Below are 12,789 nucleotides of genomic sequence, written 5' to 3'. Positions count from 1 at the left end.
CGTTGTGGTTCGGCCTTGCATTCATATGACAACATTTTGGTGGTCTGAAAACGCAAATTTTGAAACCAGGTTCCAGAGTGTAATCTTTTGAAAATGCAACCCACACACACAGCCACACTTCACGCATGCATGTGGTGTTCTTCTATAGTGTGTCATTACAAAGTTACACCGCCAACTACTGGCCTGGCATGCATACTACAGCGTTAAGAATCATTCTCATGGGACCAGGATTTTTAAAAAATGCAACGAAAAGACTTTCGAACGAAAAGAATTTTTAGTAGCCCCATTCTTATCTAAACACGACCTGAGTGTGCTGGATCCTACTCCTGTTACATTCCTACATAAAGTCTTTACTTATATTTCCCAATTTATACTCCCAATAATATCGGTTCAAACTGTGCAAGCTGTGTACTAAAGAGAGGTCTACGCTCCTTGACATAACCCTAAAATACTTTTTGCATATGAAATGCAAAATTGCATAGTTGGAATGAATACTTTAACTAAATCTAAAATAAATTAATTCCAGATATTTTTGTTGATAAGTAAATAAAATACATTTTAAAAAATTATAGTAAAATATAAATCTAAGGCGCTGATTTTTGTCCCCTGATTCTCTCCAGTGGCTTGCATTGGGTCAGTAGTCTATAAAGATCACTATAAACATTTTAAGTTAAACACACAGTCTGAATATAATGCTGCTGATTGGACTCCATGACATAGTGAGAGTATTTTTGGACCTTCCCAGCCTCCTTACCCAGCCATTAGAGAGCAGAGAGGGGTGCCTGCTGTATTTCCCCTTCGCCTCTGCCCCTCTTATGTCTTTTCTTTTGGGGGGTTGTGTTTTGGACCGTGGAGATGGGGGTTGGTTGGTAGCTAGCCCAGTGCCTGCATGTCAACATGCACTAATATGGATGTTTTTGTTTTATTGTGTGTTTGTTTGTCTGTTTGTTTGTGTTTGCATCCTCTGCAGTGTTGTTTACCAGGATGGATTTTATGGTGCAGATATTTATGTAAGTATTATTTACTGGTATGACATTGCATGCTACACCGCCATGTCCGTGGTTTCTGCCCTGTTGCTACGCACATGCAAGCCTCCAACCCTCCATGCTCATAAATGGCTTCACCTTCAGCTGGGGGAGCGGGTAGCTGGTCATGTTTTCAGATTACAGGCCCAGCAGAGAGATTGTAGACCACAAACAAAGGCACAAGCCACACTCTTAGCAAGTGGAAAAGGAAGCTGTTTTTCTAGGTGTAAAAACCCATTCTGCAACCACATACATAAGGGGAGAACATTGTGAGGCTTCAAAAATGGAAAATTGACTCTAGGAATCTCACAATTGGATTAGACTCAGATTCTTGTGTCAGAATTTGATTCACAATCAATTCTTGATTCAATAATTAGAAAGAAGCACTATTTCCAGGCTCTATATGCAGTGCACTGTGAGCCAAACTATTCACCCATGTTGTGAGTCCACTAAATTTTACTTTTGTGAAAGTAACTGGTCTTAATGAAGTTCACTCTCTGACCAAATATATAAAGGAAAGTGCAGGAGTAAATGCATTATTTTTATTTGGAAATGCTTGAAATGTGCAGCAGTGTCCTGCCAGTTTAAGTCTAATAAAACAATTTAATCTCTGATAATTACAACATTGTAGCTTTTGACCTCAGTCCATCCCTGGTAACAGAAATGAAACTAAACTTTATAAAAGAGGGAAAGGTCATGATGTCAATGACAGTGTTCAATTGGTGCCAGACTTTGATGCCACTTCTATTAAAATTAATGGAGCAGGCATTTCACACTGTAACCCATCATGTCTTTGTTGTTCCACCATTGACTGAAAAATGTTTCCACAAAATATACAACATATGATAAGAGATGTTGACTGATGTTTCAATTTAAACATGCTTGTTTGTTAACCTTGTTGATGGTCTCAAAACAGATCATGGCTTTGTCAGGCAGCTACAGATCACTCAGTTAAAGCCCCTGTTGGGTCCAGGCAACACGTTCTCATCCCAAGTTGTCACACTGATGCCTTGTAAGTGGACTTCCACGTCTACACATTACACTTTAGGTATCCTTCTGTGTTTGCTATTTAAGTTCCGGGATGCCGCTACCGTGATTTCACCGGAATCACATGGTGGGATGATGCTGCACATGGTTATGGTTAAACAACAAAAGCCCATGGAAACCAACGATGGGACGTCAACAGACGCACATGGTGGCACGGATTATTAGGAAACAGGCACATGGTCAGGTTTAGAAAAATGGAAAAAAAAAACCATTCAGACAGAAAGCAAAACACAAACTCCCTCATGAAAGTCAGGGGTTTGTTGGACCCATCCAAGTCAAGTCAAGTCAAGTCAGTTTTATTTATAGAGCCCATTATCACAAAACATGGTTTGCCTCAGAGGGCTTTACAGTGTACGACATCCCTCTGCCCTTAGACCCTCACATCACCCAAGGAAAAACTCCGAAAAAAGAACCCCTGAACAGGGAAAAAAAAAAAGGAAGAAACCTCAGGAAGAGCGGTACAAGGATGATGAGGGATCCCTCTTTCAGGACGGACAGACGAGCAATAGATGTCGTAAATAACAAATGAAATACAATCATGGCAAAAAAGGAAAGAGAAAGAGAGAGGGGGAGAGAAGGGGGAGAGAGGGGGAGAGAGGCACGGCAATAATAGAAACAGATGCATGTCATATTACAATAATGGTAGGTGTGAAATTATTAATTGCACTCTATGATCCACCACCCCTCTTTCTCACCCTATAGGGACCTTCACACCCCTTATATTATGTTGTTACTGGCAGCATTTCAGCCTGACAACATCCTGCGGCGTATCATGCAGACATGAGAGGTTCCATCCAGCTACGTTCTCAAGTGAAGCCGCCCTATCCACATATCATGCTGCTATGGCAGGTGCCATCCAGTTGTCTGTCAGTTTTTAATAACCCCATGAATGGTTGCCTGGCCACGTTCTCGGCTGTTGCCATCCAGCAGCTTATCATGCAGACACGAAAGGTGGCTTTTGGTGCCGAGATCTTACGCCGAAAGCACTAGTTAGTTAACGCTACCTGCTGTTAGGAAAAAGATTTGAATATTACATTAATAACATTAGTTGCCTAACTTTAGTATGAATGAAGCAAAATACAAGGCACTGTTATGTAGCATTACGATAAGTCCAGCTTCTGTGGATTTTTACGTAACTCTCAAGTCCAGTCAGTATAATTATCAGAGCCATTGATAAACTGATCTGGTTGTAATTGCAGTCTGGTTGATGTAACGTTAGCTATCTTAGGCCAAAAGGGGCCTTGAAACAGATCTATGATCTGGTCGGAGACCAATAAAAAAAAAAAGAAAAAGAAAAATACATTAAAAACATCAGTCAACATCATGTAATGATTATTTTATTTTATTTTATTTTAATTTGGGGAAGCATTTTTTGCACCAATGCAAAATCCGTATGATATTACTGACATCGTGGCCTTTTTTTTTTCTTTTTTTTTTAATAGTTTCCTTTGGGGACACTTACTTATAAAGAAATTAAAAGTAAGTCATGAAAATGTAGAACACTGGTAGCATTTCATCCTGGATGGTGTCACAAAACAGGAATAAGTCAAATCTATCAAAATACATTTCTACTGAGCTTACACTCACTTTGTGAAACACGTATGTCATGTTCTCTCGAGTAGATCACTCTTAAAATCTTTTTTTTCAAACTAATGCTGTCTTGAAGGTTTATTGTAAGATGCACATTGTGACACTTTGTGAGGAATCACAGCATGGTTGTAAAATTGACCAACAATATTGGTTACAAAAACATTGGTTTAGTCCTTCAACCACAGTTTGAAAGAAAAAGGTTTTCTATCATGCTCAAACAATACAAGGACTGATTGCCATTCTGCAATCAGAAAACGGAATACCTTATTCAATTACAAGGGGATCAAATTAATTGAAAATATGGTAATTTAGAAGCGTGTTTGGTCAACTTAAATAGCAGATTAGATAAGATAGAAAAAGAGAGTTTAAATGTTGATGAAAGACCACTTGTTCTCATTCCAAGGTCATCAAAAAACAACTGATAAGAGACGAGGCTTCAAAAATTGCAGACACAGTGCTGAAAAATGCAAATATAATTAGCTGAAGCTCAATCCAAAATAAAGATTCTGGCGTTGGCTTTCACTTTTGCTCGTAATACTGTTAACAAACACTAACCAACAATTCCTGGATGCAAACCTGAAACAACATCACTTTTCTACTTTCAGACACATTTCACACATAGTCAAACCTTTGAACCACCAGCAAATTGGTGTGATTTCTTAAAAAAAAAAAAAAAAAACATGGTAAAAAAGGCAATGAGCAACTCAGTAAGAAATGTTCCACAAATTAAAAGAAGTTATTGGGTTTAGGGAGTTATTTTTAAAATAAATAGGGAAAATTGTCTTGGGAGAAATGTTCGGGGAAAAAAGAAAAAGCTAGGTAAAATACTATAAGCTAGGTTAAAAAAACAACTACATTTATAAGGTTTGTTTTTGTTTTGTTTCTTTTTTTTTTTAACTAATTTTGTTTTGATTTTAGTTTTTAGTAATTTCTTGTTGAATTTCGGGCAATTTCTTCTTTCTTTGCTCATTGCCTTCTTCTCATGATTTTGAAAGAAATCAAGCCAATTTTGCTCATGTTTCAAAGGGTTAAGTTGCCAATGAAAGTTAATATGTGACAGATTTGATATGGTAAGTAGTTTTGTAAAGAAGCTATAAAAATATGATGGATTTGCTGTACTATTTTTCACTAAAAATCTGGGACACATTGAGCGCAGTTTTCCCGTAGATTAATTTAAAAATTACAAGGATGAATAAAAGACACACCTCCAAAACATCATCAAGGTAAACGGGTACTTTAACCTGACCATATTTCCCTGGAAAACTGTTCATGCAGTGCCAGCATGACTTTAAGGCTCAATATTGCTCATTACTCAGACAAAAAGTCATTTGACTGGCTGTTATCTCACTGATGGAATCGGTGCTTCTAAAATAAATAAAGAAATAGGTTAACCCTTTGCAACCTGAGCAAATAGATTTGATTTCTTCTTTTGTCTTTTCTTCCTGAAAATTAGTTTAAAGAATGATGTAAAAATAAGGGAAAAAATAAAATATAAGGAAATCACACACACACACACACACAAAATAATTACTTTTGAATACTTAACTTTAATTATGATTATTACCATTGATACAAACTTTTTTTTTTCCTTAGACATTCTCCAACAATTTTCTAAATCTACTAATTGCTTGCAGTTTGTAGAACATTTCTTACCAAGTTGCTCATTACCTTTTTCCCATGTTTGTGAAAGAAATCGCACCAGTTTGCTCAGGGTTCAAAGACTTACTTGTAAAAGGTGTCTTAAAGCAGCACAAGAGAAGTGATGTCGCTCCAAGTTTCAAAGAGTTGAAAGTTGCCATTGTTGTTTGAAGCCATTGAGGATGTTACTTTTATATAATTAGTTGCGTGAGGGCAGCGCGACAGCATGAGTGTGGGCTTGCATCCTTGTTGCCAAAACTACTGAAAGTCAGTGAAAACGGATGGATGGACAGGAAGCAGAGTCCTGCGCGGCCCCTCTTCCTTCAGTGAATCAGCAAATGTGATGGATTGGCCGTTCCCTGTGTGAGATTATGTGTGTGGAGCGGCCAAACCTTGACCATATGCACACACACACGCACGTCTCCTTTTCAAACACAATCCGCACGCACACACACATACATGCATACAGAGTTGTAGGGTTGCCATTAGTCACTCAGTCAGGAGTGACAGTCCACAGTGGCTGGTGACTAACACAGGCCAACCTGTTCATCTTCCTGCCACGACCCATCATCACACACGCTAAGTATCACTTACTCGCCTCCTCACTTTATAGTGGTAATAATACATTGCTCATGTCAGGACAGACACACTGTCTCAGTCGTAGAGCATGGAAGGGTGGAAGGTGAAATGATGTGAGAAGTGCTGGAGTTGTCACTGAGCCTGGAAGAAAGAAAAATGGCTTTTGTTTTATGATAAATTAAAGCAGGGCTTCTGAGCCATGTGCCATTTGCAGCCAACAGCCTGCTGGCTTTCACTGGAACACAGAGAATACCAAGCTGTATTATAACTACTCACAAATGAACAAAAAGAAGGGCGAAACAAAACCAAATTTCCACCACAGTAAAAAGTGGTGGATGGAATCAAAACAGATGCATCTGTTCTCTAACTTTTACCAAGATGGCAGCTAAAGCTAAAGTATGGCAATGTCTGAACATTCAGAGAGAAAGAGCCAAATCATATTCACCAATTTAACGTGTATACAGAACACAGACAGCTAATGAGAAAAATTACAAAACCGTTAAACTTTACTTAAAACACTGAACTCAACAGGCTTGTATTTGGAAAAGCCATCTACATATATGGATCAGGCTTTTTTTTTCCTTTCACGCAAAATTGTTGCTCAGCTAATATGGATGTACAGTCAAATAGTCCATTTAAATCTGTCTTTTGTTTTTGCATCTGTCTTGTTTACTCTGCCGATATTACTTTGTTGCTGCTCATACTTCTAGTAAAATAAACTTAATGATTGATTTGTAGAGAATCTTACCAAGCTAACCATGTGTGTAGCACGTCCATATTGACAAAAGTTTAAACATTTATATTTTTATGCGCTAGCTAAGCAGCTAACTGACATCTCCAGTGGGTCACCAATAACCCAGTTTATACATCTAAAGAATTTTTATGAAATAAATGTCATGGTAACCAGACAGAGCCTCTAATTGGCCTTTATTTGTCAAAATGTGTTTCCACACCGGGCTGCTAAAAGGCACTGGGTGTCTCATTGGAACTATTAGAAATTGCTGTTGTCTGTATGATGGTTTACTGAGTGGACCACTGGCCCAGTGGCCAAAAGGTTTGATCAATCTGCCTTAACCTGAAAAAAATGAGCAAGGAAGACACTGAAAAAAAATTTGACCACAAAGAGAGCTAATAACAATAACAACAAATAAATAACACGAAAAAGGGCAAAATGTTCAAAAAAGACGAATCTTGTGACGTGAGCCTCCCTTCACCCCCTCCAACCCCACCCTTATCAAGAAAAAGGTAAAAGTGGGTAAAAAAAAAAACAAACCATAAAACAGAGTGATGAACACAAGAATGCCAAGAAAATATGCCAGATGACAGAGTGATGTTTAATGTTACAGTTAATATTGGGGAAATATTACCAACAATACTAAGTAATTGATACCAGTTCATGTTTGTTGTTTGTTTTGGTTTTTTCTTCGACTTGGGTCATTGTAAAATTGTAATTTTTTGTAGATTGTAGATTTTTTAGTATTTTTTAATTTTAATTTTTTTCATTTGAATATCTTAAATCTTCAAGTCTTAAAGTTATCTTGCCTTAAGCAGCACTAACCCCAGTAGTAGTATGCGAGTAGTAGTAGTAATTATATCTCGACAATCTGTTCGAATGCAACATAGATGCAATTATGCCTCTGATAAAGTAGGGGGTGGCAGTTTTCAACCTCAAAAGCAATGGTTGCAATGTGTCGTAAAACATTAAAAAAAATGAGGCCACTACGCTCGGTAACAGGAAGTACCAACACATTTGAACCATGAATTGATGCAGTAAATGCAGTTTGACATTCAAAATTTCTTTGAGGAGGACCCCCAGACCCTACTCTGAATATGTGTTCCCCCAAATGTTAAAAAAAAGGTACACCCTTATATAGAATCTCTACAGGAATTTCTATGACCCAACCCAACTGCTCAAATAAATGTGGCATTGTACGTTTCTGCAAACCACAGATACATTTATACTTTATTATGTTGCAAGTACACTGAAACTTTTCATTTCATCAATACTTTGGCTAATGTGTGATTAGGTTTAGGCACAGGAACCACTTGGTTATCATCAGGAAAGGATCATGTTTTGGATTTACCTCCCCAGTTTGGGGGCACAATCCCTGCTGGAGATGTCTCAACAAAAAACAATCACTTTTAGTTGCACTGCTCCAGCATCAAATGCAACAATGTGTTCGTAGAAAATAACCAATATTGTTGCGGATTCTGCAAAAATCATCCATGTATGGTGCCTAACTGGTGCCTAACTGCTTCAACTTCAATTAGTGTTTGGGCTGCCTTGGATTTTTAAGTTGACTGAATTTGAGAGGACAAGATGAATCATTACAAAATTACCTTAACCTTTATTCTCAATTCAGTCAACTTAACATTTGACTCAATGCTTGACAGGCGTAAAATGCCATCCACCATCTCTTCCACCTCCAGATGACAAAGTCAGCTCATGAAATGTATTACTTTATGTTGATACAATACATATGAACCATACAAATGTAATGTATCCTTGGTTTGCAGTAATGTACAATGCCAACATTTTCTTCTGGTGACTGGGCTGCTGGTTTGAGAAGGGACATTTGTTGCATGGCTTTCCCCCACTTCCCTCTGTCTCATTTCCTGTCTGTCTCTATTTGTCTTCTCAAATCCTCCAAAATACTTTTTTTAAAATGCATAGCATAATTTCTTTTTTTGTGCACTTTTCAACATCTTTGGCGGATGGTCATTGTTAATGATGATGTTGATGTATCCGACGACTAGCATTTCTGCATTTGCTTGTGTTCCTATATATGCAAAATGTTTTTTGTAATTTGTAATGTTTTATTCATTTGCTTGGTTTTGTCCAGTTGCATCATGTCGGGCTATCTCAGCTGGAACACTCACCAGCAGTACGGCTAAAATGTTCAAATGTGTTGTCTTGAGTAGGCTTGGGCGGTATCTATTTTTTCATACCCTCATACCTTCCTGGAATTTCCCTGGGGTTTACAGTATATGATGATATCAGTGTGCAGTGCTAACACTCCCCAGCATTGCCTATCAAATAGTTCTGCAGGCTGTTTTTCCATTTCAAGTCTACTTAAGTGCAAAAAATGCACCAATGAAACCCATTCAAACTGCAATTTTAAATCCCACAGCCATCAAAGCATAAAAACATGCACTGTATTATTCTTGGTGTCATACTGGGGTTTTGCTTTGGAATAGGTTTTTTTTTACTATTTTCTATCTGATGATGACATTTTTAAAATATTGGGCATATGGAGAAAATATATGCTATTTCTACTAGGTGCACTGTCACAAACAATGTTGCTGCAAATTATTAACATTTCCTAGTCTGTGATAACTAAAAAACAAAACAAAAATTAATAATAATGACAATTGAATGATATATGGAAAATAATTATTTTTTGTGCTTTTTTTCACCTAAATTTAAAGGGTTAAAATTGTGAAAATTAATGAATATTTGACATTTATGATTAGGACTGATGTTGGTTAAAAAATCTAAGATATATAATATACTTATATGTATAATGTTAATGTAAATAATAAAATAATATTAATGTATAATATTTTTTAAAACTTGATTTTGAAAATTGCATTTTGTGTGCAGAGTGGTGTGAGTGTGAATATTTGACACTGTGAAAAAATACTAACGTATAAAAATCAATGTTGCTGCTAATTATTGACATATCCCAGGCTGTGATAATAATAAAAATAAAAAATACATAGCATATAGTAAAATAATTGAATTGAAAATAACAATAACAATAACATTTTTTTTCTTTTTTTAAATCTGAAAACATGGTGGCATCATCACAAAACCCTGGCATTTAAAGGGTTGAAATTCTGAAAATTAATAAATATTTGATATCACCTATAAGGACTGATGTTTTAAAAGAAAATAATGTATAATATTTTTTAAAGCTTAGTTTTGAAAAGCACACTTTATGCGCAGAGGGATACAAGAATTAAAGTATTGTTGAATACTATACTATACTATACTATACTACAGCTGAATCGTACTGTTCAGGCCAAAATTTTAGCTCCCTAGCTGTTAAATTCTCCATTATGTTCCCGCCCTAGTCACTAACTGTGTCTGTCTGCTGTCTGGTGCTGAGCAGGTAGCATACAGAGGGTTTATCAGAGTTTCTTTTTCACCACTCAGCTTTCTGTTGTATGTTTATTTCATTATGTGCATGCTGTAATTTGGTTGAACATAGAACTGCTGTGTGTGATCTCTGTTGCTGCTGGTGTGTCGTGTGTGTGCATGCAACTACGCGAGCTGGTGTGTATTAATTTGCACTTGTGATGTGTAGAGGAGGGGAGTGATCTGGCGGGTCAGGAGACAGTGCAGGATTCACTGAGCACATTAGATGACACTGCGGTGCTGACACTAAACAATACTGTCGTACAGTATGCAGCACTCTGTCAGCACTGCAGTCTGACAGAGTGCTGACACTACAGTGAGCTTCCTGGCTGCCACATGCACTAACAGAAAACTGGCATCAGTAGGACTTACACAGAATGTTTCATAAATGAAAAACAAAATAAGTAAGGAATAATTCACATCCAGTTGTTTTTTTTTTTTGAGAATATATACAGTTAAACATACCAGGACAATTTTACTCTTATTCCAAATGTTAGGGACTTTGTTGAAGCCCTCTGCCAATCTTATCAACTCCCTGCTCACACACATGAAAATTTGTCATGGTGTCAGGCCATCGTTTCAGACTGCAATATAAGAATAAAATCCGTCATAAAATTGAATGATTTCATGGGACCTGCTGTGATTCCTCTGCTTTTTCTCTCATTTGAGAGTGCAGAGATCAATGAGAAAAAAACCTTAGTCACACTGCTGTCACTAAGGAATTCACATCATTCCCTTCAAATTCATACATTAACCTTGATTCTAAATTTGACTGTGATTTGAGTTCTTAAGTCATGTGAGGTCCAATTAAAACATTTATTTTGAAAATAAGGAAATTACATAGGTAACATTATACATAAAGATAATGCTAACAGTAATAAAAACAAAACAAAAATATGCAGCATATTACATCATTCAAGCAACTTTTTAAAATAAATTCAGCATTTTAAAGGTATTATTATGATAATTTAATTAAAACATAACTAGAAAAAACACCTTTCAGAATGATTTCATCTTCACCTTAACCAAGTTGGCGCAATTTATCAAGATAGCTAATAATACAGAAAAAATCCCCAAACAACAACAACAACAAAAGATACAGTTAAAAAAAAAGTTTTATGAAATAAAAAAAATGCTTTGTCTAATTTGGAAATACCATCTTCTTTACACTTTTTGGCTAGTTGAAATATCATATATAGCGTATTAAATATTGTTATTTTACATACAAATTTTACATGAAATATCTGGGATATTTACATATACTATAGGTATAAAAGCCCATTCACATTCCCAGGTCCTCAATGCTTTGTCACCCGGGTGTGTGATATTCACACTACATGCACCCTTGAGTGTTTCTGTGAGATGCAGATATCAGCTAACTCCAACGTACTCTGACACAGTATAAAAAGAGCCAGAAAGTCCACATAGGGCAGCAGGGGGGTTAGATAGATGGTTTAAGCAACACCAAACTTTCACCCTAGAGATCACAGTATGTGTCCCGTGTGAAACCAAAAGTCTTTAGGTATTGTTGACACATACTATGGTCACTCATGCGTTGCGTTGCGTTGCGTTGCGTTGCGTTGCGTTGCGTTGCGTTGCGTTGCGTTGCGTTGCGTTGCGTTGCGTTGCGTTGCGTTGCGTTGCGTTGCGTTGCGTTACGTTTTAAACACAAACATGATCTCTATTCTTAACCTAACTAAGTAGTTTTGGTGCCTAAAACTAACCAACACCATTTCACAACATAAACCACATGTTACAGTGTGTTTTAATCATGCATCACAGAGATGCTGAAGGGTGCCATGTGCATCACAATGAGACACAAAGGGGTGTTACAAAACATCTGTATTTGATAACCTGGGAATGAGAAGGGGTTGGTCATAAAAGTAAATTTGTCCATTTTTAGGTTAAAAAACAATCATAAGCAAATAATTTTGGACAGGTGAACAATGTGGACAGCAAAACCAATATTAAAATGCTAGTATGTCATACATTGGACAAAAAGTTAAGTTAAGGTTATTTTTATCGCTGGTATGACTGTGCCATTGTGTCAATGTCAGTGTACTTAATACAGAATCTTTAAATGTATGTGTATTCTGATGTGTGTGTATTTGTGTGTGTGTTTCCAGGGTGGTTACGCTGCCTACAGATATGCCCAGCCTACTGCTGCCACAGCTGCTGCATACAGTGACAGGTGAGATACAAACCAGCACATTAAGAGGTTCATTATTGATATGTTTTAAGTTTAGGATAGGGTATAAGAATCCATGAATGGGGGTATCAGTGTTAAAGTGTCATTTAATCAAAGCTTCCTGGGATTTATGTGCAAAGAAGAGAGTTTTGGACTGCATTCACAGCATAATTGACTGCAAAGCAAAGTTGGTTTGTGTCTCAACACTGAAGGTCTTTTATGATTCATGCTTGCACTCTTATACTTTTATACTTGTAAGATGTAATGAATGAGGTAAGTTGAAGTGAAAGATCAAGAAATGAGACAGTCCTAGAAACACTTTTTACTTACTAACACCAAGCTGCAGCAAAAGTTTAGTCGAATTGTATGTAATATATATTTATTTATTATTTTATGATTATTTTATTATAAGTATGATGGGACATAGTACAAAAAGGTGATATATTTGTCATAACTTTAACAGAATACAGGCAGACGCTAAAATAAAACTGTAAGATGTATTATTTATTTATTTATGTTTTAATGTCATGAAATATAGTTCAGACTTCAGAGGTAACATTTCGCAATGTCCCGCCCCTTAA

General features: G+C 36.7%; 1 protein-coding gene across 8 annotated transcripts in view; it reads left to right on the top strand.

The window, feature by feature from the left end:
• rbfox1 (RNA binding fox-1 homolog 1) overlaps positions 1-12,789 on the top strand; it is a 338,256-nt gene that overhangs the window by 304,251 nt on the left and 21,216 nt on the right. For 7 of the 8 annotated variants that reach the window (XM_042505386.2, XM_088091126.1, XM_088091127.1 and 4 more), the window contains 2 exons: positions 971-1,010; positions 12,147-12,211. In XM_042505386.2, coding sequence (XP_042361320.1) covers positions 971-1,010; positions 12,147-12,211 — 105 coding nt within the window. The remainder of the gene's footprint in view (positions 1-970; positions 1,011-12,146; positions 12,212-12,789) is intronic. The other variant, XM_042505391.2, reaches the window with a different exon arrangement.

This window comes from Plectropomus leopardus, chromosome 18 (assembly GCF_026936395.1).
Source record: "Plectropomus leopardus strain MGB_pleo_1.0 chromosome 18, ASM2693639v1, whole genome shotgun sequence".
NCBI classification, from domain to species: Eukaryota; Metazoa; Chordata; class Actinopteri; order Perciformes; family Serranidae; genus Plectropomus; species Plectropomus leopardus.
This window is presented reverse-complemented; position numbering and strand designations above follow the sequence as displayed.